Raw genomic sequence first — 27,955 nt, 5'->3', positions numbered from 1 at the left:
GGTTCCAAGCCTTTATCTGTTACCTTGTGTAATATGATATTGTATGTTCTTTTTTGCTTTATGGTGGTAGCTACCAAGTCTTCTGTGATACTGATAGTGGCTTCTTGGTTCTTTAACTTTCTTTTTGTCAACTTGTCATATTGTTTCTTTTCACTGGAAGTTCAGATTTTGGTTATAACATTCCTGGGTACTTCATGGTTTCTTTCAGGAAGTGACTGATGGACCATTTCTATTTTCACTTAGTCCTCTGGTTCTAAGAGACCCAGGTAGTTTTTATTTATAATATCTTGAGCTATTGTAGTTAAACTGCTGCTGCTGCTGCTGCTTCTTTCTCTCCTCTATTTCCATTTCTTCCTCTTCCTCCTCCTCCTCCCTCCTCTTCCTCATGTCTCATTGAGTTGTTTTCTATTTGGCATTTTTTGGTATAATTTTCAGTTCATACAGTTATTGGTTAAGTTTTATCGCCTTCTGTCCTAAGGTATTAATTCTTCTCGTCATTGTTTCCTCCCTGTTTGTTTCTCATTTCATTTCTTCCAAGTACTCTTGTAGTCTTTATAGCCAGAGCAATTTTTCCTCTGAGGCTCAAATTGAATTTGTTGTGGAACTATTCTCTTCTTCTGGGTTTACTCCTAGAGTGTCTCTCAGTACAAGATATTTCTTCACAGTGTTTAATGTTTTCTTGTTTTCTCATATCTCTAGCCTAGGTTTCTAGTATAGAGGCTTGTACTTGGGTCAGACTCTATATCTGTACTCAAATGGTGTTGGCTAAGCCTAGGTCCCACTCTCTGAAGGAATTGTCTGACCTTCTCCTATAATGTGTTTCTGGCACAGGCTCCTGCTGTGGCTGGGGTTCCAGAACCACCCTCTGCTGGTTGCTGCCTTGGGTGTGGGACTGGGCTTGTTCACATTGCATCTTCCACCTCCCCTGGTCTGTCTCTATCATGAGCTTCCATAGGATTCTTGCATTCTTTGTTCTGTCCTGGACTGGATGGAAGAGTTTTCTGTTCATTTTTATTTTTATTTTTTTCATTTCAGGACATTTTAAAATCTTTACTAGGCTATTTGTGGGGGATCTGAGTTCATCTTCCCACAATCTTCCCTCCTCAGGCATTCACTCATAGTGAACCCAGGAGGAAGTTGGCATAAGCAACATTGTACTCATTCAGCAAATGATGAAGTAGATGAATGAATGGATGGAAACACAGTCCCAAACACTATCCTAAGTGCTGGGCACACAAACATAAATGTGAACAGTCCCTACTCTCGAGGGGTCCAGGAGCTACAAGTCAGACATCAAGGCGATCACAGCAGAGAGGAGTGCATCATTCTCAGGGTCACTTCCACAGACAGCATCATGGGCATTCTGGACATTGAACCATTTGGTAAGGTGGAAGGGCTTTGTGTTCAGGTGTTCTGTAGCTGTGTCTGCAGGCTGTTGCCAAGCTGCATGTTGGGGAGGATTGCTTTCCTGGGGGATGGCTTTGGGGCCAGAGGTCTGGGGAGGTGCCCTTATTCCTAGGGCTCTTGGGCTCCCCAGTCCACTGGGGGCTGTCAGCTTTGGGGATGGAATGGTAGTCCTCTTCTCCCCAAAGTTTGCCCCTACTCCTGAGTAGGGGTGGGTTCAGGCTGGAAGGCAGGAATGGGAGGCACTGTTATTCACAGGAAGGGAGGAAATAAAGTGCCTACTATGTGCCAGGCATGATGTTAAGTGCTTTTTACAAATATCTGTAATATGAATATTGACTTGCCCAGGATCACTCATCTAGGAAGTATCTGAGGCCTTCCTGATTCCAGGACTAGAACTCTATTCACTGCTATCCTCTAGCTGGGAAAGTTAACTCACCCCAAGGTCACATAGTGAGTTAAAGGAAGAGCAGAACCCGGCTTTGTCTGGAGTCATAGAATAGCACAACCAGCCCTGGAATTGATTAGGTCCTTTTGCAATAGGCCCATCAGAGCATTCATTTAAAACCATATTTCATGGAAAAATTCATTTTCCTAGATTGACTGGGCAAAGAGTCTGCTTGATAACTCAGCTAACTCTTATGATCACTTCTTAGAACTCAGACCATCTCCATGCTTTTGAATGCCTGTCTGTCCAGTTTTTACAGCAAAGTCCATATAAGGGATGTCCACTGCGCATGGCACGTGCATGGAGAATATGGAAAAAGGAACCCAGGAACTCCCAGTCTTTCTGAGAGACAGGAATTCATCAAACATGGCAATCCCAAAAGATCTGCTCTGACCCAAGAGGTGACAACCAGCACATAGGCCCTGAGTGCTCAATGCATTTGAGAGAAGACTTCCTGGAGGAGGCAGTAGGGAGCTGGGATTTCAGCAATTCACAGGGGATTGGGCCTCACATAGAGGAAGGAGCATGTTTTTGGCAAGAAGGTGCAGGAGACAAGAATGTGCATCAAAGGTGTGAGAACAAGAGGAGAACTGGTCTGGAGAGAGCAGAACATGCCCAGGGGAGGGGGAGGAATTGCTGAGATGAGGAGGAAAAGGGGAAGGAGGGTCATCAGTGCAGGGCAGCCTTGACATCTGGGGTGAAGATCCACGAAGAGTCTGAGCAAAGCCTCTGCTGGCAGAGGAGGGAGCAGAGGAGGGAGAGATCAAGAATGAGGATCTGGACGTAGTCCAGGGGAGAGGGAACCAGCTGAGGGAAGAGGAGCCAGAAAGGAAGGCGGGGGCAAGGAACCTAGAAGACCTGGCAAGGTGTCCTACCTGACTCAGGTTAAGGAGCAGGAAGAGTCCAAAGAGGCTCCAGCTTTCAAGGCCAAGAGGGCCAGAAAGAGGGACATCAATGTCACTGACAGCAACAAAGCATTGGGAGAGGAATGGCTAGAGATGTCAGAGAAGGGAAAATGCTGCCCTCCAATTGGTGAGTTGACTGGGCAGTGACATTGGCTAGCCAAGGGGCTGAGTAACTGCAAAGGAATGAGTAGAAGAAGTCTGGAGGCCCAAAGTCCTGGCTACGGGAGGCAGACATGGTCAGAAGGTGAGAGGAGGCATGTGATGACCCAAGATGACCCAAGCCTTGGATCACACTGAAGCCAGTGTGGCTTTGCCACACACACACACACACACACACACACACACACACACACACCCCTCACCTCTTGATCCTGGCAGAATGGAGGATTAGATCCACACAGTGGTCTTTATAACCATCATCAAAAAAGCTTTTCTCAATTTTTACCATCCTGTTATTGATAGCCTCTAGCAAGTATGAAAAGTCGAAAGGATCACCATCTTCGGCTGAGTCCAAGACAATATTCAGCTGAATTTCTGCACTCCTGCAGAGGAAGAAACAAAAACAAAAGCAAACCTCACAAAACTCTCCTTTGGGTCTTCTGGAAACACTGACTTATTATTCCTATAACAAAGGATTTTGAAACTTTTATGTCAAAAAATTCCCAGTACTGTCTTCTCTATGGCAATCGTGTCCTTTTAAATGGCCAGGTGCACCAGTCATGGAGCTGATGAGGAGCCACTGGAGTTTATCAGGTGGGATAGGGTGACATGATCAGACCTCTGCCTTATGAAAATCACTTTGGTGGCTGAATAGGAAGATGGATTGGAGTGGGGAGAGACTGGAAGCAGGAAGACAGTCCCACCCCCAAGCTACGGTAATAATTCAGGCGTGATGTGATAAGGGCAGGTACCAGGGTGGGGGCAGTGCCAGGGGAGAGATATCAGAGAAGTGAAATCACCAAGCCTTAGCAACAGCTTGGAGAAGGGAGGTGAGAGAGGGCAAGGACGGGAGGATGATACCTTGGTTTTGAGCCTGGGGACTGGGAGGATGGCGGTGCCCTCCACAGTCATAGGGAAGTTTAGAAGGGAAAAGATTTAGGAGGTGCATTTTGGACAACTGGACATCTAATCTGAGATGTCTGAAAGGCAACTGGAGATGTGCGATTGCAGGTCAGGAGAGAGACTGGGGCAGGAAAGTTGATTTGAGCATAGAGGTGGTAATTAAATCCATAGTAGCTGATGAAGCAGGATAGAGGGAGAAGAAAAGAGGGCCCAGGACAGAAACCTGAGGGACATCTATGCTTAGAGGAAATGATCTGGATGAGAACCCAGCAAAGAAGATAGAGAAGGAGTGGTCAGAGAGGTAGAAAGAGAGCCAGGAGAGAGGGATGCCCTGAAGACCAAGAGAGAACATAGCTTCAAGGAGAAGAGAGTGACCCGCAGTGTCAAAGGCTGCAGAGAGATCAAGGAGAAGGAAGATGGAGAAAGGGCCACCAAGAGATCACTGGTCACTCTGGAGAGGGCAGTTTGGGTGGAATGATGAGGTCAGAAGCTGGACTGTAAGGGGTTAAGAAGAGAGTGTGAGGAGACAGAGTGGAAGCACCTATTGGAGATGCCCCTTTCAGGGAATTTTGGTAGAATGGACAGAAGAGACAGGATGATAGTAGAGATGGAAGAATTGAGTGAGCATTTTTGAGGATGGATGAGACATGATCTAACCCTAAGCCCACTGCAAGCAGTAGGTAGTGAGTCACTACACAGGAAGATAAGTGACGCCGAGGGGCAGCCTGCTGGAGGTGACGGGATGGAATGGACTCCCTTGAACATGCAGCAGGATTAGCCTTGGTGAAAAAGGAAGGCCACTTCATCATGTGAGGTGGAGGTGGAAGAGAGAGGGGCAGAAGGCACCCCAAAGATGATGAGAAAGAAGGGAAAAGGGCAAGCTTACCGCAAAGAGCCTTAATTCTGTCTGTAAAATAGGAGATTCTCAACGTTCTCAGCTAGGAGTGTGAGGGAGAGGGGGAGCCATGGAAGGTCTGAAGAGGGATGAGAAGGTTTGGAAGAGACCCTGGGGAGGAGGAGCTAGGGGCTATTCATATGAAAATGTTCAATTAGAGAACTTCTGCTCATTGTTAATCAAATGTGATCAAAAGTGCGATGAAATGTTTGTATTTCTGTGTTCCAGTGGGGCACACCTGGAGGCTGTCTCTACTTATGGTTCATACCATCCTGACTCTCCTATATCAACCACCAGCTGCTCAGTCTTCTATCCCCTACCTGAACCTTCTGGGGTGCCAGGACTAGCCACCTCCTCCATCAGGCTGGTCCCAACCCCCCAGAGCCTGGTGACCCTCCCCACCCAAATTACCTCATCTGACCTTGGTCCATGGCTATTTCATACACACTGTGTGTGACATATACGTGTTGTCTCTCCCTATAGACTGGTAAGCTCCTTGAGGACAGGCAGTGCTTTATTTATGTTTGGTATCCCCAGCAGCTAGCCCAGACAAGGAAGGGGGAAGAATGAGGGGAGGAGGAAGAGGAGGATCTTTCAGCCTTTCTCCAGAGACATCCATCTCCTTGAATGATAAGAGGCTTGTCCACACTCAGTGCTTTGCCCATGACAGTTCCAAGTCTGGAACAATGGGGATTTATCCTTCTCTAAGTGAACAGAAAGCTGCCTCCCTCATGAACGGAATGTGGTGCAAACCCCTCATAAAATCTAAACTCAAAATACAGGCCTTTTGCCCAACTGTGTGAAGAAATGGTTGTATCGTGTCTGCAGAGGACCCTGGGTGGGGTGGGAACAGGAATTTTGCAGGGATTTGCAGAATTCGAACATTTCAGGATAACAACATCTGTTTGTTTATCACTGTCTCCGGGAAGATTTACCTTCAAGGCTTGGGGGGTGGGGAGATGAACTGTTGAGGAGGGCCTTATAAAAACCTGTTGTATTTATGTTCAGTGCGCCCTGACACTGAGAGGGTTTTCAGTGTGGGTCACCCTTTCTCACAAGATCATAATAAAAATTCCTTTCTGCCTTCTACCTGGAGAAGACTCTGAATTTATTGGAAATAAGGATAGCTGTCCCACACCCTCATTTTGTCCATATGGAATCTGGAGGGTCCTGCTCTGTCCTGGGGCCTCACTCAGTGACCTCATCAGGTCCTGCCATGGGTTCCAGGATACCCTCGGTACAAATGGCCCCCACTTCCTCACATCGAGACCCATGTTCTCCTGAGTGCCAGGGTCCTACATGATCAGTTTGGGCCCTTTCAAATGGGATGTCCCAGAGACATCTCAAAGCTTCCTATGTCCAAAGCTGAGCTTGTTATCTTTTGGTCCCGACCCATCCATCCTTCAAATGTCCCCATCCTGTGAGTGGTCCCACTATCAGTCCTCTTTCACACAACTCTTGCTCAAGTTCATATTGCACTTCCAAGGGCATTTACCCTTTCCTGAGCCTCTGGGTAGTGAGGAGCACAGATTTCTCTCTCTCAAAGTTGTTGTACAGTCGTTTCAGTAGTGTGTGACTCTCCCATTTGGAGTTTTCTTGGCAAAGATACTGGAGTGGTTTGTCATCTCCTTCTCCAGAGGAAACTGAGGCAAACAGGGTGAAGTGACTTGCCTAGGGTCATCCAGCTAGGAAGTGTCTGAGGCCAGAATTGAACTCTGGAAGATCCGTGTTTCTAACTCTAGGCCTGACATACTACCGAGGTGCCACCAAGCTGTCCTTCCCCTAACTTCTCCAAGTTACTTTATATTTATTTGTTCATATTATGTAATTCTATGTGGATACTTTGTATCCAGCTAATAAAATGAAGGGTGGTTTCTTTCTTCCTTTTTCTTGTCTTGTCTTTTCTTTTTTTGTTTTGTCCTGTTGCGTTTTATATCCCCAGGCCAGGGTTGGGCCTTCTGGGGCTTGCATACAGCAGGCACTTAAAAAGTATTTTCTGAATTGAATGGAATTCAGTGCAAATATTGATGCCCCCCAAGACCCTCCTGGGAGCTCAAAGCTCATGACCTCTAACCACCATGACCTTCACCTTCCCTTCTCTGTCCCTCACAGGGCTGTCTTCCATAACTGTTGGACCTCCAAGATGCAGACTTGGGAACCGTCTGCATAAGGATGATCTTTGGGTTCCAGCCTCATGGAAACTGATGGAATCCCAAGAGAGAGAATCAACTGAAGAGAAGAGAGACCGAGAGAGAGCCCTGGGGAACACTCACCTACCCACAGGGGATGGATGGGAAGACAACCAAACAAAAAAGGAAAGTTAGAATGAGCAGAGAGGAAACAACAGGGAGAAAACATGATGGAAGCAACTGGGAGAGTGGCCAATAGTGTTCAAAGATAGAGAGAGAGCCCACAGGAGGACCAAGAGATCCCCATGGGACTTAGCACATCAGTGCTTCTGGGTCAAGCGCCATGGAGTCCCCAGGTCCACATGGTGGCATTAGAAAGTCAAACTCAAGAGGGTGAGAAGCGATAAGTGGGAGGCAAGGAGATGGAGTGTGGAGGTACTGGAGACAGTGATGGGAGTTTGATGGTGAAAAGAAGAAGAGAACTTAGCAAGGGCTACAGGGAGTGGAGCGATCTAGTGAAGACAGGGGCAGCCTAGCTATGTTTGGAGGTGGGGCCAAGGCTTATTGATCAGGAGAGACTGAAGATGAGAGAGAGGAGAGAGACAGAGAGACAGAGACAGAGAGAAAGAGAGAGAGAGAGAGAGAGAGAGAGAGAGAGAGAGAGAGAGACAGAGAGAGAGAGGGACAGAGAGACAGAGAGAGAGAGAAAGAGAGGGACAGAGAGACAGAGAGAGAGAGGAGAGAAAGAGATGAAAGAGAAACTGAGAGAGACAGAGAGAGAAAGAGAGATAGAGAGAGAGAGGGACAGAGAGACACAGAGAGACAGAGAGAGGGAGAGAGAGACAGTGAGAGAGATAGAGAAAGAGATGAAAGAGAAACGAAGAGAGACAGAGACAGACAGACAGAGACAGATAGAAGACAGAGAGAGACAGACAGGCAGAGAGAGAGAGAAAGAGAGAGAGAGAGAAGGGAGAGAGGGAGAGGGAGAGAGAGACAGACAGACCAGGACCCAGTCAGAGCCAGAGAGCTGAAGTCTTCCTGACACTCCTGCCTGGCTGTGGGGGGAGAGAAGGTGTTTCCCCAATGGCAGAGAATTCTCTTAGGAATGTCCCCTGTCTAGGAAGCTCAGTGCTTTGGGAAGGGGCCTGTGAGCCTGTCAGGAACCACAAAAGAATCTGAGAGAAGTTCTGGCAGATTTCCCTCTGATCTTTCACATGCATTAGTATCGGAAGAAGTTTACGTGCGAAGAAAGTGCAGACCCAGCCTGAGTTGTTCCTATCATCTGCTGAAAACTGGCATTCTGTCACCTTGTTTTCATTTCTTGACAAAGAACACACAAGATGTCATCTCTCTTCACAATATTCCTGGGGAAAAGTTACCTGGCTTCCAGAGATGTGGCTAAGAACTTCAGGATGGACTTCCTGTTGGGTCTTTCTTGGATCAGAGAGAGGAAAACATCGATCGTCTTCTGGATAATGTTAGGAATCTGGGGACCAACATGACAATTTGGGTTCATCTCTGAACCTGAGAAAGCTGGAAAAAGGCTGGAAGGAAGGAATTTGTCCCAACAAAGAGTAGGTTTGAGAGTGGGTAAGGGGGGAGCAGGGGAGGAGGACTCAGGTGGGGAGGGAGCAGGCTTCAGGAACTCTAGGCCAGCATTAGCATCTGTCTGCCCTGGAGGGGGTGGCCAGAGGGACTGGAAGGTCTCTGGGAGATTTCTTACTAGAGATTCTCTTCCTCTTTCTTGTGCCAAGAGGGTCTCAATCAGTGCTATTGTTGAGTAATACCAGAATTCTTCACTTCCTCCCAGGATCTGGGCCTTCTCAATCATTTTCTTGGCCTGTTCATATTTTAATTCTTTCTTTGCAAGTTCAGCTAGAAGATAGAGGCTCTTTGCCTCTGCACATGTATCCCTAAGTTCCTGAAAAAAAGAGACATACCCATGTACACAGGAATTAGATGGGTCAGAGTACCCCCCAAACCCCACCCCCCCCACACTCATGTTGACTGTTGAAAACCTGCCCTCAGTTGTGAGCTACTCGCAGCAGAAGGCTTCCTTATTACTTTACCAAGGAATTCTCTGAAATGCTACTTAAAACATGAACACCGGGCAGCATTTCTGGCCTTTCCTAGTGAAGCCGGTGCTCCAGGCCTCCCTGGGTTTCTTGAGTCCTCCTGACCCTGCAGCCTAGAGGCCCCACTCAGCTTGGCTTTCCAGGTTTTCATTGGGAGCTGCTGTCTGCATGGACCTTGGCTCTGGAGAAGTCTGGTGTTTCAAGGACCATTCCAGGCCACAATGAAAGATAATGTTTTGCCCAAGGGTGGATGAAGACAAAAAAAAGTTTTAAAAGGCCAAGATCTCACAAATGATGGCTGCCAAAGAGCCAGAGGAGTCACGATACAGTGTGATGTCATCGGTCCTCTCTGAAAATGAAGGCCCAACAACACCCACTGCCTTAGGAGGGCCCTGGCAGCTGGAGGGGCTGGAAGACTGCCTCTGCAATGTGCCCGGCATCCCATCAGCTTCTTGAACAGTGACAAGATTGGTAAAAAAAAAAAATACAACCAATTAAGCCGATCCCAGCTGCTAAGCATTGCAAGGAGCATGGAAGTCTGGTCTTGGGACAGGCAAGATGAAGGCCAGAGGCCTGAAGACTGGACACAAAAGTCATTGCTGCTGGAGGGCCCCACTTTTTTATGCTGAGCTTTACCCAAAGCCCTTGTCAGAAGTCGTCAAGGCAAACTTCTAAGATCTGGGCAGACACCTCCGCCCAGATCAATGTTTGAGGATTTTAAAATTTCTGGTGGCCTGGAAGCCTTATCCTCTTTAAAGGAGTGATGCCTTCTGACAAGTAAATTGATATCCTGAGAAGGAAATCTACTCCGAAATTACAGAAATTCTCAAGTGGAGGTGAAATATGGACCCACGTCCCTACATCATGACAGGTAGAGGGATCTATACAAGAGATGGGGATCCTCGGGGAGCCCCTGTGAAAGCCCATAGACTGGCCTCCGGAAAACAGGCTGATTGTTTGTCAATAACAGAGCTGGATGTTAATACAAATGAGGTTTCTTGATGAAGACTTGACGGTTAGGGGTCAACGTCATGTGAAGCCCTGATGGGAAGGTGGAAGTCGACATGCAAGACCCTGTAACTTTGTCCCAAATAATTCCCATGCTGCGGCAGATGCTGCTGCTTCTGAATGAATGGATGAAGACACGGGCAGCTTGGAGGCATGTTTGTTTTGGGGGCTGGTCACTTTGCCGTGGACGTGTGGGCTTTCTAGTCACCAACCCAAGCCAACAAGCACTTCTTTTCTTTTTCTTTTTTTTTTTTTTTTGTTAATTTCTTTTGATTTATCAACAATCGCTTCCATAAGCTTTTGAGTTTTAAGTTTTTCTCCCCCTTCCTCCTCCCCTCCCTCCCCAAGATGGCACACAATCTGATGTAGGTTTTACATATACATTTCTATTAAACATATTTTCACATTAGACATGTTGTAAGTTAGAACTGGAACCAATAGGAGAAACCTCAAGAAAGAGGAAACAAAACACAAGGGAAGAAAAAAATAGCAAATCATCTGCTTTGATCTGCGTTCAGACTCCATGGTTCTTTCTCTGGATGTGGATAGCATTTTCCATCATGAGGCCTCTGGGGATGTCTTAGAGCCTTGTGTTGCTGGAAAGAGCCAAATCTGTCAGCATTAGTCATTGCACAATGTGGCTGTTACCGTGCCCACGTTCTCCTGGTTCTGCTCACTTCACTCAGCATCAGTTCATACAAGCACTTCTTAAGAAACTATTACAAGCCAGGGACTGGGCTAAGCTCTGGAATTACAAAGAAAGGCAAAACCAGTCCCTGCTTCATGGAGGTCACAGGCTAATGGGGGAATCACTGTGCAAACAATTAGGTGTGCACAAGGCATAGACAAGTTAAATCAGGGGTAATCATCAGAGAGAGTGCCTTAGCATTCAGGGGGACCAGAAAAGGCTTCTTGTAGAAAACGAGATTTGAGCTGGGTCTTTTTTTTGTGTGTGAAGCAATTGGGGTTAAGTGACTTGCCCAGGGTCACACAGCTAATGAGTGTTATGCGTCTGAGGCCGGATTTGAACTCAGGTACTCCTGACTTCTTTATCCACTGTGCCATCTAGCTGCCCCTGAGCTGAATCTTAAAAGAAGCCAGGAAAGCCAGGAGGTAGAGATGAGGAGGGAGCATGTTCCTAGCCCGGAGGATGGCCAGGGAAAATGCACGGAGGTGCGAGACGGAGGGTCTTCTTGTATGAGGAGCGGTAAAGAGGCCAGTGCCACTAGAACCCCAAAAATGTGGAGGGCAGTAAAGGACGAGAAGACCAGATGGGGGAGGGGCCAGATGTTGAGGGCCTTGGAATACCAAATAAAAGACTCAGAGTTTGATGCTGGAGGTTATGGGAGCTAGGGGACTTTACGTATGTGACATGGTCATGCCTGAACTTTAAGAGTGGATTAGAGTGGGGAGAGACAGGAGAAGGCGCTAGGGGGCACCACAGTGCACAGTGCACGGGGCCTGGAGTCAGGAGCACTCCTCTTCCTGAGTTCAGATCTGCCCTCAGACTCACTAGTTGCGTGACCCTGGTCAAGTCACTTAATCCTGTTTGCTTCAGTTTCCTCATCTGTGAAAATGTCAGAGAAGGAAACGTACATGAGAGGCCATGTAAAAGTCAACAGGCCATGGCAATTTGAAAATGTGGTTTGAGAGTGAGGAGCTGAAGGTAACACTGAAGTTCCGAGCTTGGGTGACTGGGAGGAGGGTGGTGCCCTCCACAGCAGTTAGGAAGGTAGAAGGAGAATGGGGTTCGGGGGACAGAAAATGCGTTTGGTTTTGCACATGTAGAGTTTTTTTTCCTTTTGCTAGGCAATAGGGTTAAGTGACTTGCCCAGGGTCACACAGTTAGTAAGTGTCAAGTATTTGAGGCCAGATTTGAACTCAAGTCCTCCTGACTCCAGGGCCAGGCACACAAGTAGAGTTTAATTTGTCTAGGACATTCAGTTCAAAATGTCTGAAAGGCAGTTGGAGATGGGAGACTGGAGGTCAGCAGACAGTTTGGGGCAGGAAAGGTAGATCTGAGAATCAACAGAAGAGATGATCGTGAAATCTGTGGGAGCTGATGAGGTCACTCAGTGTGGCAGGCTAGAGGGAGAAGAGAAGACGTCTCAGGACAGAGTTCCAGGGGAATCCATGGTTAATGGGTGGGACTTGGAAGAGGACCCAGCAAAGGAGACCAAAAAGGAGTGGACAGAGTGGCAGGTGGAGAACCAGGAGAACGCAGTGTCCCAAAAGCTGAGAGAGAAGAGTATCAAAGGGGGACAGTGGTCAACAACATCCAGGCTGCCCAAGGTCAAGAAGAAGAGGATTGAGAAGAAGGTCATTAGGCCTGGCAGCTAAGGGACACTGGTCACACTGGAGGGAGCTATTTCAGGGCAATGACAAGTTTGGAGGCCAGGCTATGGAGGACTGACAGCAAGAGGAAAGGAAGGCAGAATAGCCACTTCTCACTTGTCCTAAGCACTGGGGAAGTCAAGACTGGATTCTTCCTCTAGCTCAAATCTACAAGCTCCTGGGAGAAACTTCTATCCCAACTCACCTCGAAGAGCACTCTGAAAAACTGGAGAGATCTGAGCCCCACCTACTGCCTGCTCCCCCAAAGCATTGCCCAGGAGTTGTGGGACTTACCCGAAAAGCAACCTGGGCTTCTGCGAGGAGCAGCCAGGCAGGCTGATAAGAGTCCATCTCCAGAAGTACTTCAGCCTTGTACATCCACAGATATGGGAAGGAAATACCCTGCAGTCCTTTCCTTGTCTGCTCATTGATCTCTAAAACCTAGAACACAATACAGCCATTAAGAAATTGCCTCCTCTGAAATACTCACGGTTAACATTTATATGGCACCCACTACGTGCCTGGCACTGTGCCAAGCTCTTTACAATTATCTGCTCTGATTCTCACAATGATCCTGGGAAGAAGGTGCCATTATTTACCCTTGTCTAACAGATAGGGAATAGGGGTAAACAGAGGTTAAGTGACTTGCCCAGGGTCACATAACCACTAAATGTCTTGAGTTGGATTTGAACTCATGTCTTCCTGACTCTAATGCATCTAATGTACCTCCTAGCTGCCTCCAACCAGAAACACCAAGGGAAGCTCACAAACAAAAATGAAATGTGACAAAAGGCAGGATCTGGCACCAAAGGGAGCACATGCTGAAGACCTTCCTGGAGCCCTCCTAGCTGGCTAAGCAAAGTTTGTTAAAGACAACCTCCATTTTTCATCAATGACTCTCTGAATACAAGGGAGTCCTGCAAGAGGATCTTTTAAAAAAATGATGTGTGAATATATACATATACGTACACACACACGTGTGTGTGTGTGTGTGTGTGTATGTGTGTGTGTGTGTGTGTGTGTGTGTGTGAACTCTAGGGAGCTAGATAGAGCAAAAGATAGAGTGCTGAGCCTGAGTTCAAATCTGTTCTCAGATGCTTCCTAGCTGTGTAACCCTGGCAAGCCACTTAAACCAGTTTGTCTCAGTTTCATCTAAGAAATGAGTGAGAGATGGAAATGGAAAATATTTTTGCCATGAAAACCACAAATGGGGTCATGAAGAGTCAGACATGACCAAAAAACGACTCAACAACAACAATACGGAAGGGGGGGCAGGGAGGGAGGGGGCAAGGAGAGAGAGGAGAGAGAGAGATGGGGAGAGAAGAGAGAGAAAGAGAGACAGGAGAGAAGAGAGACAGGAGAGAAGAGAGAAAGAGAGAGAGAGGAGAGAGAGAAAGAGAGAGAGGAAGCAGAGGAGAAGAGAGAGAGGAGAGAGAGAAAGAAAGGGGGAGAGAGGGGAGAGAAGAGAGAGAGAGGAGAGAAGAGAGAGAAAGAGGGGGGAGAGAAGAGAGAGGAGAGAGAGAGAGAGGAGAGAGAGAGAGAGAGAGAGAGAGAAAGGAGGGGGAGAGGAGAGAGAGAAGAGGCAGAGGAGAAGAGAGAGAAAGAGAGAGAGAGAGGAGGGGGAGAGAAGAGAGAGAAAGAGAGAGAGGAGAGAGAGAGAGAGAAAGAGAGAGGGGGAGAGAAGAGATAGAGAAGAGAGAGAGGAGGCAGAGGAGAAGAGAGAGAGGAGAGAGAGAAAAAGAGAGAGAGAGGAGGGGGGAGAGAAGAGAGAGAGGAGAGAAGAGAGAAAGGGGGGAGAGAGAGAGGAGAGAGGAGGGGGAGAAGAGAGAAGAGAGAGAGAAAGAGAGAGAAGAGAGAGAGAGGAGGCAGAGGAGAAAAAAGAGAAAGACAGAAGAGAGGGAGAGAGAGAGAGAAGAGAGAGAGAGGAGAAAGAGAGAGGAGAGAGAGAGGAGGCAGAGGAGAAAAAAGAGAAAGACAGAAGAGAGGGAGAGAGAGAGAGAGAGAGAGAGAGAGAGAGGAGAGAGAGGAGAGAGAGAGGAGAGAGAGAGGAGAGAGAAGGAGAGAGAGAGAGAGAGAGGAGGCAGAGGAGAAGAGAGAGAAAGAGAGAGGAGAGAGAGGGGAGAGAGAGGAGAGACAGAGAGGAGGCAGAGGAAAGAAGAGAAAGAAAGAGAGAGCGAGGAGAGAGAGAGAAAGAAGGAGAGGGAGAGAGGAGAGAGAGGAAAGAGAGGAGAGAGAGGTATTCCTTTGCAATACCACAACAGAGATGCTCTGTAACTCCATAGCAATCTGATTCATCTGCCTCGGCATTGTGAGAGGTTTGTGTGTGTCTCTTGTCTCCCCAACTCTCGGGCTAAGCCTATCAGCTCCCCCAGGTCTGTGCTGGGCATAAACACCCACGCCGGTTAGGCACTGACCACTATCCTGGATGCTGGATGAGAAAACAGCTCAGATCCCATGTGAGGCCTGCCCTCAAGCAGCTTGCCATCTAGCTGAGGGGGCTCAGGCAAGATCCCAATATGGATGACTACAGTGTACAGTCTGTCACCAGAGTGGGGCTCAGAGCCAGCCAGATTGCAGAGGCCGTTACCCCGGGGGAGGAAGGAGGCAGACACGGGCAGGCCAAGCTGGATGGATGTCTGCTGACGAATGATCCCTCATGACCCAGTACAAATGAACCAAGGAAAGCCCCGGTGGGGGGGGAGGGACAAGTGTCCCAGAGAAGAGGCCCTTCCCGTTACCTTGTCCTTGGCCTCTAGAACCTCAGGCGCGGGCCTGCTCTGATTCACGGGCCTGTTCTCTTCACTGGCCGCTTCCTTCAGAAATTCACTTCTTTTCTCTTTCCTCAATCGAACTTCATTTCTACAACTAATTAGAACACACATTTAAAACACTGTGGCATCTGCCAAAATTATAAGGGCAAAATAAAATCTGTGCCAAGGGGCACTGCCATCCAAAATGAGTGCTATCGTCATCCCCACCAGGTTCTGAGACCAAGCTCTTCCAGTGGCAAAGCATTCTGGGAGAATGAGAACTGGTTGCCTTCAAATAAACTTCATTTCCCTATACACACGTAGCACGAGGCTCTCCATTTTACAGAAGAGAAGACTGTGTAGAGAGGAAGAGCTGTTTGCATGCATCAGAGCTAGGAGTCAAACCCAGGCTCTGGCTGTGCTGTTTTGTTTTGTTTTGTTTTGTTTTGTTTTGTTTTGTTTTGTTTTGTTTTGTTTTGTTTGTTTTGTTTTGTTTTTCTTTTTCTTTTCTTTTCTTTTCTTTTCTTTTCTTTTCTTTTCTTTTCTTTTCTTTTCTTTTCTTTTCTTTTCTTTTCTTTCCTTTCCTTTGCTTTGGCGAGGCAATTGGGGTTATGCAACTTGCCCAGAATCACACAGCTAGTGAGTGCTAAGTGTCTGAGGCCAGATTTGAACTCAGGTCCTCCTGACTCCAGGGCTAGGTACCACCTAGCTGCCCCCAGTTGCTAATCTTTCAAAGCTGTTCATCTTTACCACACTGTTGTCAACAGCTCCCCTGGGTCTGCTCTTTCCCTTCTGCATCAGATTTCTCTGAAGCCACCCCCTTTTTGTATTCCATCACAATCCTATATCAGAGCTTGTCCAGCCATTCTCCAACTGACGGGCAACCCTCAGATTCCAGAAGATCCCTTTTAAGGTTTCTTCATGTCTAGGCTGGGCAGCGTGAGCAGCCCCCCAACTGGCCTACACTGCTGCCCTCCTTAGCCAGGACCTCCCCAGCGCCACACTGACCTGGCTTGCTCCAGCTCATTGATGTAGACACCTCCCACAATTTCTTCATGGAAGGCTGCTGCTTCTGATAACCGCAACTGGGAGCAGGCCAGAGCCAGCCTGTGGACATAAGGGGCAATGCTTACCACATTGTGAGCACTGGCCAAGGCCCAGGTGAGGGCCCACCCCACCCAACAGAACCCTGCCCCTGCCCAGAAGAAGAAAGGACTCTGCTAGGGGCCCACGGGCAAGGAGCCCAGGCAGGGCTTCAGCCCAGGCCTCAGATATCCAGGCGAGCAGGGGCTGCCCAGGTTGGGAAGGTCTACATTCAGAGCTGGGGGCCTAGGCAGGTCCCTTTTCCTTCTTCCCAGGCTTCAGTGTCCTCATCTGTAAAATGGATTCAAAGGCCTCTAAAGCCTGTGATTTGGAAGAAAACCTTTGAAACCAGAACGTGACATTGCCAGAGAACAATCAGCCTGAATGTGTTTCAAGCGGCAAACACATATAACTGTCCCCTGTTACTGGAATCACTCATTGTCAGCCTCGGTGTGCAGAGAAAGGAAACCTGCAGGACACATGTCCTTCGAAGCTGCTACCTGGACCCTGCCCTCCCAGGAGGCTCAGGCATGCCCATATTCTGCCCTCCAGAGGCTAGCCAAGAAGGCCACAGCTTTGGAGATGCCGCTTTGACTTTCCACAGCACAGACCACTCCTCTAGCTTAGATCTGTCAATGGCTAGCTCCCCTTGCCTGGAGAGGTCTGCTTATGGCATGTGCCATGCCATGGCACCATGAACCTCTGCAGACCACCACAGATGACCCTAGTGGACCTGTCTGCCTCTTCCAGAAAGCCCAGCATTGGAAGTGGAGAAGTTTCAGCTCTTAAGCAACTCTGTCCTGCACTTCCCTAAACTGCTACTAATTTCCCCCTCTGGAAAAGGAGACAGGGACAGCTAGGGAGCGCCATAGTGCACAGAGTGTGGGTCCAGAGATAGAAACACTCAACTTCTGAGTTCAAATCTGGCCTCAGACACTTACTAGCTGTGTGACCTTGGGCAAATCACCTAACTCTGCTTGCCTCAGTTTCCTCATCTGTTAAAAGAGTTGAAGAAGAAAATGGCAAACCCCTCCAGTATCTGTGCCAAGAAAACTTCAAATGGGCTCATGGAAAGTTGTACATGACTGAAAAATGACTCAACAACAATAGGAGGTAGGTTGTACAGACCTGAGGTGGTAGAGGTCGGAGACAGTTTTACTTTCCATAATTAGGTCAGAAATCACCACAGCATACTGGAGGATGGGAAGCGTGAGGTGGACGAGATAAAGTGAATTCAGTGCCTTTACCAGATGGTCCAGGTAGTACAGGCTGAAACTCTGCACGGACACAAAGCACAAGACCAGTGGTCAGAGGAGAGCCTAGGAAGTGGGGGGCAGGGACTGAAGGCTGCTTCACATTTCTAGAAGGAAGTAATGAAGGAAGGAAGGAAGGAAGGAAGGAAGGAAGGAAGGAAGGAAGGAGGGAGAGGGAGGGAGGAGGGAGGGAGGAAGGAAGGAAGAAGGAAGGAAGGAAGGAAGGAAGGAAGGAAGGAAGGGAGGGAGGGAGGGAGGGAGGAGGGAGGGAGGGAGGAAGGGAAAGAGGAGGAAGGAGGGAGGGAGGAAGGGAGGGGGGAAGAGAGGGAAGAAAGAAGGGAGGGAAGAAGGAAGGAAGGAAGGAAGGAAGGAAGGAAGGAAGGAAGGGAGGGAGCGAGGGAGGGAGCAAGGGAGAGAGGGAGGGAGGGAGGAAGGGAGGAAGGGAGAAAGGGAGGAAGGAAGGAATAAAGGAAGGGAGGGAGGAAGGAAGGGAGGAGGGGGAAGGGAGGGAGGGGGGAAGGAAGAGAGGGAAGAAAGAAGGGAGGGAAGAAGGAAGGAAAGAAGGAAGCGAGGAAGGGAGGGAGGGGGAAGGAAGAGAGGGAAGAAAGAAGGGGGAAGAAGGAAGGAAGGAAGGAAGGAAGGAAGGAAGGAAGGAAGGGAGGGAGGGAAGGAGGGAATGAGTCAGGGAGCGAGGGAAGGAGGCAGGGAGTGAGGTTGGGAGGCAGGGAGGGACTCAGAGAACGAGGGAGGGAGGGAGGAAGGGAGAAAGGGAGGGAGGGAGGAAGGGAGAGAGGGAAGAAAGAAGGAAGGAAGGAAGGAAGGAAGGAAGGAAGGAAGGAAGGGAGGGTGGGAAGGAGGGAGCAAGGGAGAGAGGGAGGGGGAAGGGAGGGAGAGAGAGAGGGAGGGAGGAAGGGAGGAAGGGAGAAAGGGAGGAAGGAAGGAATAAAGGAAGGGAGGGAGGAAGGAAGGGAGGGAGGAAGGGAGGGAGGGGGGAAGGAAGGAAGGGAGGGAGGAAGGGAAGGAGCGAGGGAGGGAAGAGGGAGGGAGGGAATCAGGGAGCAAGGGAAGGAGAGTGTGTTCTCTTCTCTTCTCCCTCCTCATCTAAAAGAACAGCAGAACAGAAACCAGGGCCCAGAAGGAGTCGCACAAGAAACCAAAATGTCCCTTCCTCCTCTACTGAACAGTGTCTTCTTGCTGACATATACACACAGAAAGATGTCTCCAGAAACATCCTCCTGCCATCCTGCCTTCTTATCCATATCTTAAGGCATGGGGGCAGCCACATGGAGAGGGGTCTGATTGAGCAGGGCAGAGTCTCCAACAAGGTAAGCAGACAGACACAGGGACCACTCACAGGCCTCAGGACTGTGTTCTTATTGATGGTGGAGTCACTGGCATCCTGGATGAAGAGGGCGATCACATCCTTGTGGCAGTGGTAGAAAGCCCACTCTTCCACACTGGCTGGCAAAGCCTCGATTGGTTTATTGGCCATTATCAGCTGCATCTGCTCAGGGCAGAGATCAACATTAGCTGCACCGTGGACCAATGCCACATAGGCACAGAGGTCAGGGAGTCTACATTCTTCAGGCACCGGTTCTTGCCAACTTTCTCCTTGAATCCCCAAATGGCCACTTACTTAATAAAGCAAACTTGTGAGCATAGAAGGGCTTCTCTGGAGAACTTAGTGACTTCCTCCTGACTGGCCAGAAAAACACTGGGAGAAAACCACTAGATGGAAGTGTCACTTCCAGGAAACAAGCCTCCTCGACCTGACTCTGGGCCTCAAGCTCCACCACTGGGAACCTGAAACATGGGCTCCCTTTCAAAAATCAGCTCACCCTCAACAGCTCTTGGCTGAGATTTTTCTCCTTCTGCTTGTTTTTATCTTTGTCCTTGCCCTTCTCCTTTTTCTTCTCTTTTTCCTTTTTAAGGGATGTAGATTGTACACTCGGTTCTGGTGGGCTTTCTTGGAAGGTTTGAAGAACATTCCCCACTGTTTCTAAGGAGACCTGGACAAGAGAAGGGAAACAGGAATCCCGACCCATCAGCAAAGAATACACTCCCAGTGCATACCTCCTCCCACTCCCCACTGGATCAGAAAGGGCTGGGAAATAGGAGCTCTGATGCTTCTCCAGGGATGCCTGTGGATGCTTCTTCATCCAAAGGCAAATGGCCTTTTATGAAATAAGAATGGGGGCACTGAGGGAGTCCATTGTCCCATTACAGGGACACCACATGGGAAGAAATCTCACCTCTTTTGTCTGAGTAGTGCCCTTTGATCTTCCTCCTTACCCCCCTCCATCCCATCCCCCACAAAGCTATGGAAGGCCAACCTTGGGGAGCACTTGTGCTACACCCACAAAGGAGACTTTGATAGGATGTCTACAAAGAATGAAAAATCAGACCAGGGGGACATTTGTAGAGAACCTTTTCCCCTTGAAATGCTTCTTCCTTTCCACAGGACATGCTACCACTACTGGACATGGTATGGGTCCTACAGTGCCATTGATGCCAGTGGCTGTGGGACTAGGAGGAGGGAAGGAATATTGGGAACAAATGGGAGCTGGCCCTTTCAAGAGATGAGATGGGTACATGGCCAAGGACTCTGTGAGCTGAGGGTTGAGAAGGAGAGTGGTACAGGGGGAAGCAAACTTGGTGGTGGTGACAAGGAATAGGACCTAGAACTTGACCTTCATTCCTGGCAAAGCCCTCCAATGTATTGTAATGGTACAGTGAGTAACCACACAGAAAGGGAAGCAGAAATCCCCAAAAAACAGTTCTATTTCTTGAGGCATCCTCTTCAGTGGATATTTGTTCCTCGTTTTCCATTTGGCCAATTCTGCAGATAAAGGACATCCCCTTAAGTGCAGAGGTATTACAACTATTTGATTACGGAGAAAGGTATGTATATGTGTGATTTATCTATGTTTTGGCAAAATATTTGACAGTTTTCCACACAAACCTTGAAATGGTTGTGAGATGAGGGTTAGACAATAGTAAAAATCAGATGAATTTGGAATTGGTTAAATGACTGGAGCCAACAGACAGATGCTCATTCATGTCCAAGGTCAACATGACAGAAGATCTCCAGCTATTTAATACTGTTCTCACAGACTTGGAGAAAAGCACAGAGGGCCTGCTCATCATATAGAAAAAAGGCAAAAATGGGATGGACAGCTAGCTCCATTGGATGATGGTCAGGACACCAAGATTCATGATGATCTTGAGAATTAGCCTGAATCTAAAAGGGTGACACATAATGGGGATAAATGTAAACTTTTCATTGAGTAACAAAAATCAACCCCAAGAGTATTGTATGGGAGAGGCATAGCTAAAGAACAGCTTCCTGGGGGAAAATGTGGAAGTATTATGTGGAAGATGGATCAGATTTTACTTCAGTTTGGCCCCAAAGAACATTGCTGCAAAGAGGTCAGTTGGAGCTGGAGAAAAGGGAAAACTTGCTTGATCAGAAATATCTACCATGATTATTGGATGACAACCACATTGATGCCACTGAGATTTTGTGAAAGATGTGAATTTGAAAGCCAAAGTGAGTACAAGGGAGGTGGGAAAAATGAAGGTGGGGCAAATAGATCAAGAATCACAAATGAGACTACCAAGGTCAGTCATTGAGAAGACGCATCTTGTATTTCCTGAATCCTTGCTAGAGATGACCTGGAAGGTGCTGATGAGGACTAACAACCATCAGTGATGATTCCTCAAGTGCATCTGGTATGAAACTCCCAGTCTGTCTGCAGTGTGGAGGCCAGGGAGAAGCCAACACAAGGACCGTGCAATTACGATGATTCCATTCCAACTGATAGATAGGTCCAAGCAATGACAAACTGTCCTCTTTGAGATGAGCTTTAGCAAGAGGAAACCATCATGGGGAAAAGGCTTCAGGAGCTCAAGATCAGCTTAGTCACCAAGATTTCAACCCCCAACAGAGAAAGACACTCAAGAACAAAGGGATCATTCTGAGATCTCTTTCAGAAGGTGATTGGTGGATTTTTTCAATTTCTATTTTACCCTGTGATTCTGGGATAACGGGCAGTTTTCCTTGATAATTTCTTGAAATACAATGTCTAGCCTCTTTTTTTTTTCTGGTCATGACTTTCTGGTAGTCCAATAATTTTTAAATGATCTCTCTTCAATCTATTTTCCAGGTCAATTATTCTTCTGATGAGATATTTCACCATTTCTTCTATTTTTCCCATCTATATGACTTTGTTTTGTTTTGTTTGCTTGTTTTGTTTTGTTTTGTTTTGGTGTCTCATGGAATCATTAGCTTCCCCTTGGCCAATTCTAATTTTTAAGGAATTATTTTCTTCAGTGACCGTTTGTAGCTCTTGTCCCATTTGGCCAATTATGCTTTTTAAGCCATTCTCCTCTTCAGTGGATTTTTGTGCCTTTTTTTTTTTGCCATTTGACCACTCCTATTTTTTTAAGATATCATATTCTTCAGTATTTTTTTTTGCCTCTTTTACCAAGTTGTTGACTTTATTTTCACAATTTTCTTGCATCACTCTCATTTCTTTTTCTAATTTTTTCCTCTACCTCTCTCATTTAATTTTTTTTTTAATTTAGAACTCTTCTGGGAAGTCTTTTGGGGCCTGTGACCAATTAACATTTTTCTTGGAGGTTCTGCATGCAGCTGTTTTGACTTTGTTGTCTTCCTCTCAGTTTGTGTCTTGATATTTCCTGTCACCATAGTGACTTGTTATGGTCAGTTTCCTTTTTTGTTGTTTACTCATTTTCCAGACTATTTTTTGACTTTTAAAGTTGGGTTCTGCTCCTAGGGTGGAGGTGGCACTGTTCCAAGATTTAGGTCTTTCATGTTTCTATTTTCAGAGCTAGCTCCAGGAGTTTGTAGGTTTTTGGTTCTTCCAAGGTGGTATGATATAATGAGAGGGGTGGTCACTGCTGCCCTGGCCTGTGCTCTGGTATTTTGTATCCCTGTAGCCACCAGTGTTAGTACTTCTCCTGGCCCTGGGACTGTGACCAGGTCCCCTGCTCTCCTACAGCTATAATTACTATTGCTCCCCTCTATCTTGGAATCGAGAGCCTGTACCCTACCCCCCAACAGTGACCACAAGCACTTCTCTCCTCCCTAGAATGCTGACCAGGGCCCTTGCCACAAGTGTTATCTATTGCACCTTTTGGTCCTGCGATTGTAATCTAGAACTACATATGGGCAAAGAAATAGGGTCCTGGAACCATCTCCAGCAAAGGGTCCCCTGAAATCTCCCTGAAATTGCCCCACCTGCTATCCCTGGGCTGAGAGTTCCCATAGTCGCTGCTGCAGCCAATGCAGCCATCCCCAAGCTGGAACACTCAAAGCGCCATCCTCAGGCCCCCCACTGCCCTGGTGACCACACACGCTGGCTGGGGCCAGAACTTGTTTCACCCGAATCTTGTGTTAGCTCTGCCACAACGACATTTGACTTGTGGCATTGTCTTAAAGCTGTTTGGAGGGGAATTTGGGAGAGTGTGGCTCAATGCTTCTCCACTCTGCCATTTTGGCTCCTGGAACCTAAGCAGACTTTCACTGACTCAAAGCAAGTCAAGTATTTGAAAAGTTGTTATTCATCAATTAACTAATTAGTATTGTTTGAAAATGAAAACAATGTTATGGGGCAGTGCTGTGCTGACCAAGGCAAAGGATGTGAATATGTGACCAAGAAGAAGAAGGTGGTTAATAATGAGCAGATTGGGTCTGAGGCCAAGCTTTCTGGTCATTGATAGCTGAGGAGTTCTTGGAAGAGAAGGCAGGAACCTGACATCTCTAGGGATCGGCACAGGATCTGGTCTGTGCTTGACCAGCCAGGACAGTCTCACAGTCAACCTCTCAAGTACCAGGGTTCAGGGTCTTCTCTTGCTCCCCTAAAGACATGCGGGCACAGTTTAGACTTCTGTGTATCACCGGGGCAGCCCCTGCAGAGGAGTCACTGCCCCATGGAGGTCTGGGTTCTTACCTCCCAAATGCGCATGATGTATCTGTATGCCATCAAACAATTCTCCTCATATCGGGAAGACCCGCTCCCCAACACTAGCGCCAGGAGTGTGTGGGCATAGGCTAGTGACTCCAGCTGCCTCACATTGGTTAAGGTCTCCAGTGTCACCTTTGGAACTGCCTCAGAAGACACTTGCAACAGTCCCTCTTGGTTTGAAGATGTTTTGTCTGCAAAACAAAAGCAAACCCCCAGCTTAACAAGCACCATTTCATAGAGCTCTTTTAAAGTAAAACATACTGAGTCTCAGAGAGGGCAGTACACAGCTTCAGTTAAAGGAGAAGTCAGGGCTTTGCTTGCATCAAGGGAAGTGGATGGAGAGGAGATGAAGTCCTCTGCCCTCCCCCGCACCAGTCCTCCTCTACTGTGCAGAGCTTCTTGGCAGTGACGTCATCGTCACTCAGGCACCAGGGTTTCAATCCCAGTGGCCAGCACTAGCATAGCAGCTGGGACTGAAGCAGATGCCCCAGTCTGGTAGCCCATTTATGGCCTCAGATTCCTCTCCACAAACATACAAAGTATTCATGCCATAAGTAAGATAAACTGGAAATGCAAATGCAAGAAGTCAAATTGGACCTCCTTGGCATCTCTGGGACATAGCAGGAGGAGACCAAAGAATCAGACCACAGTTGGGGTAGAGGATGCCTTAAGCCTGCAAAGGGAAAAGGAGAGAGAAAATGGGATGGAGGCCATTGGGGAAGGGGGAAACAAAGCACATCACATGCCCATGGGAGGAAATCCAGAAGGTGCAGGGCAGTGGCATGATGGTGAAGATCTGAGTGAGGATCCCTGGAGATAGAGACTGAAGCAAAATTTCCACCAAAATAAATCACAAACCACCTGGTCAGAAAGAAGAAAGAAGCCACGAAGTGATCAAGAAATGGCTGCTAGCCTGGCATGGCATAATAGAGAGAGAGGACTTCAGTTATACAGAAACTGGCAGGCACTCTCTCCCTGCCCCAGAAAGATAACTTCCTTCTTCAAAAAGCGGAGGAGCCATCAAGTCACAATTCCATCCTGGATCTCACACTTTTTTTTTTTTGTGAGGCAATTGGGGCTAAGTGAACTTGCCCAGAGTCACACAGCTAGTAAGTGTCAAGTGTCTGGTCTGAGACCGGATCTGAACTCAGGTCCTCCTGACTCCATGGCTGGTGCTCTATCCACTGTTCCACCTAGCTGCCCCTGATCTTACATTTGGTAACAAGAAGAAGCTTGTTGTGAGGGTATAAATGACAAGAATCTTTAAGAATTTTGACAGGGAAGAAATCTGGTCGTGGCCAAACACGTACTCTTGATTTTTGGAAAGTAAAATCACAGAATCATTGGATAGCAGAGTTAGAAGGGAGAGTGGGTCTGTCTAATCCTACTGATTCCACAGCAACACCACCAGCAACAAATGACATGCCCCACAAACAGACAAATCCTTCTGCAACATGCATGTGTGGTCATTTTTCCATTGTGGGAATGCCTCTAGTGAAGGTGAACCCCTGACTTCCCAACACAGTCCTTTCCACTTCTGGAGAGCCCTAATTCTTAGGGAATTTTTTCCTTAAAAGGAGATTTCATGAAGTTCAGAGAAAATGTAGGTAAGATCCCAGGGACTAAGAAAATTCTAAAAGGGAAGTCTGCCAGGAGGACTGAGAAACTCGAGAATGAAATTCTAAAGACCCAAAGAGAAGCTAGTCAGATAAGAAGAGGGAGAGGACCCTGGAGCATGATGCGGGTGCACAGGGGCTTACGGAGCAGCCAGCTCAGATTTTAGACGTGCCAGGAAGATGGAGGCACATGCAGGGAACAGAAGGGGAAATCATGGTCTAAGTCCTGTTTAAACAGGACCGGGTGTGCTACAGTTTGTAGGAAGCCCGAGGACAAAGAGGAGGGTTCTCGACACGACACTGGGGCCGGACTCCTGCTCAGCAGTGACAAAGAGGACGGTAAGGGGCTCTCTGGGTAGATGCTGGAGTGGCTTCCTGGATATCTGCACCTGCTTTCTCTGTCAAGGAGAATGCCCATCAGAATGAAAAGAGAACTGAAGTGGCCAATATCAAGCTGGATAGATTCATGGTCTGGAGTGGAGTGCATGATTGGTGATGCTCAAGATCAGGAAGGAGATAACATGAGTGAGAGAGAGAGAGAGAGAGAGCACACAGTTATGCTTCATGAGTCCAGGGCACTTGGCCCTGGCAAGCTGCATCTTTGGGTAGAGAAAGAGAAAGAGAAAGCACCAGCCAGGGTGTTGACGGACAAGCCGTGGCCCATAGGTTTTTTTTGTTGTTGTTGCTGTTCATCCAACAATTATTTAATAAGTACATAAAACACCATTTTCATCATATCATTCTATTTCTTTAAAAAAAATTTCAAGGATTCTCCACTGCATATAGAACAATTTTTTTTTGTTTTTTAGTATAAATTTATTTATTTTTAGTTTTCAACATTCTCTTCCACAAGCTTTTGAGCTCCAAATTTTCACCCATCTCCCCCTCCACCCACCCCAAGATGTCATGCATTCTGAATAGCCCTTCCCCTAGTCTGTCCTCTCTTCTATCTCTCTCCCATTCTCTTATCCCCTTCTCCTTCTATTTTCCTGTAGGGCAGGATAGACTTCTGTACCCCATTTCCTATATTTCTTATTTCCCAGTAGCATGTGTAAACATTTTTTTAAACATATGTTTTTAAAACTTTAGATTTCAAATTTTCTGTCTTCCTCCCTCCCCACCCACCTTCACTGAAAAGGCAAGCAACTCAATATAGGTTGTACATGTGCAGTTATGCACATGTACTATTCCATAGTAGACATGTTGTGAAAAACTAACTCTATTTCCCTTAATCCTATCCTGCCCTCCCATTTATTCTATTCTTTCTTTTGACCCTGTCCCTCCTCAGAAGTTTACTTCTGATTACCCCTTTCCCAATCTGCCCTCCTCTCTATCATCCCCCTGCTCTCTTGTCCCCTTCTCCCCCTATTTTCCTGTAGGGTAAGACAGATTTCCATACCCAATTGAATGTGTATGTTATTCCCTCCTTAAGCCAAATCCTATGAGAATAAGATTCATTCATTCCCTCTCACCTTCCCCCGTTTCCCCTCCACTGTAAGAGACTTTTCCTGTTTTTTTTGTGAGATAATTTACCCCATTCTACCTCTCCCTTTCTTCTTCTCCAAGTATAATCCTCTCTCATCCCTTAATTTTATTCTCCAGATATGACCCCTTAATCTTCAACTCACCCTGTGCCCTCTATCTATCTACATATACATACACATATAATTTTTTCCTCCAACTACCCTAATACTGACAAAGGTCTCATGAGTTATAAATATCCTCTTTCCATGCAGGAATGTAAACAGTTCAATCTTAATAAGTCTCTTATGATTTCTCTTTCCTGTTTACCTCTTCATGTTCCACTTGAATCTTGTATTTGAAAGTCAAATTTTCTATTGAACTCTGGTCTTTTCATCAAGAATGCTTGAAAGTCCTCTATTTCACTGAATGACCATTTTTTCCCCTGAAGGATTATACTCAGTTTTGCTGGGTAGGTGATTCTTGGTTGTAATCCTATCTCCTTTGCCCTCCGGAATATTATATTCCATGCCCTGCGGTCCTTTAATGTAGAAGCTGCTAAATCTTGTGTTATCCTGATTGTGTGTCCACAGTACTTGAATTGTTTCCTTCTGGCAGCTTGTAATATTTTCTCCTTGACCTGGGAACTCTGGAATTTGGCTACAATATTCCTAGGAGTTTTCCTTTGGGGATCTCTTTCAGGAGGAGATCTGTGGATTCTTTCAATTTCTATTTTGCCCTCTGGTTCTAATATATCAGGGCAGTTTTCCTTGATAATTTCTTGAAAGATGATGTCTAGGCTCTTTTTTGATCATGGCTTTCAGATAGTCCAATAATTTTTAAATTCTCTCTCCTGGATCTATTTTCCAGGTCAGTTGTTTTTCCAATGAGATATTTCACATTGTTTTCTAATTTTTCATTCTTTTGGATTTTTCTACTGTGTCTTGATTTCTCATAAAGTCACTATCTTCCAATTGCTCTATTCTAATTTTTAAGGAAGTATTTTCTTCAGTAAGCTTTTGGACTTCCTTTTCCATTTGGCCAATTTTCTTTTTAGGGCATTTTCTCCTCATTGGCTTTTTGGACCTCTTTTGCCATTTGGGTTAGGCTTTTTAAGGTGTTATTTTCTTCAGTATTTTTTTGGGTCTCCTTTAGCAAGCTGTTGACTTGTTTTTCATGATTTTCTTCATCTCACTCTCAGTTTTTCCTCTACTTCCCTTACTTGCTTCTCAAAATCCCTTTTGAGCTCTTCCAAGGCCTGGGACTGATTCATATTTTTCTTGGAGGCTTTGGATGTAGGAGCTTTGACTTTGTTGTCTTCTTCTGGTTGTATATTTTGATCTTTTTCACCAAAGTAAGATAATATAGTCTGACTCTTTTTGCGCTGCTTGCTCATGATCCGGCCAATTACTTGAGTTTTAAACTCTTTGTTAAGGTAGAATCTGCTTCCAATGTGGAGAATGTACTGTCCCAAGCTTCAGGGTTTGTACAGCTGTTTTCAGAGATACTTGTAGGGACCTGTAAATTTTCAGTTCTTCCAAG

At 46.9% G+C, this 27,955-nt stretch overlaps 1 protein-coding gene across 10 annotated transcripts in view; it reads right to left on the bottom strand.

Annotated features, from left to right (window-relative positions):
• Positions 1-27,955, bottom strand: part of CFAP46 (cilia and flagella associated protein 46) — a 149,011-nt gene that overhangs the window by 44,717 nt on the left and 76,339 nt on the right. For all 10 annotated transcript variants that reach the window (XM_020973052.2, XM_078150669.1, XM_078150671.1 and 7 more), the window contains 10 exons: positions 23,322-23,527; positions 19,185-19,355; positions 18,701-18,850; positions 17,222-17,370; positions 16,019-16,117; positions 14,999-15,125; positions 12,555-12,701; positions 8,567-8,764; positions 8,223-8,329; positions 3,120-3,299 (listed from right to left, as the gene is read on the bottom strand). In XM_020973052.2, the coding sequence (XP_020828711.1) occupies positions 3,120-3,299; positions 8,223-8,329; positions 8,567-8,764; positions 12,555-12,701; positions 14,999-15,125; positions 16,019-16,117; positions 17,222-17,370; positions 18,701-18,850; positions 19,185-19,355; positions 23,322-23,527 (1,534 nt within the window). The remainder of the gene's footprint in view (positions 1-3,119; positions 3,300-8,222; positions 8,330-8,566; positions 8,765-12,554; positions 12,702-14,998; positions 15,126-16,018; positions 16,118-17,221; positions 17,371-18,700; positions 18,851-19,184; positions 19,356-23,321; positions 23,528-27,955) is intronic.

Source organism: Phascolarctos cinereus, unplaced genomic scaffold, assembly GCF_003287225.1.
Source record: "Phascolarctos cinereus isolate Bilbo 61053 unplaced genomic scaffold, phaCin_HiC Scaffold_3;HRSCAF=262, whole genome shotgun sequence".
NCBI lineage: Eukaryota > Metazoa > Chordata > Mammalia > Diprotodontia > Phascolarctidae > Phascolarctos > Phascolarctos cinereus.
This window is presented reverse-complemented; position numbering and strand designations above follow the sequence as displayed.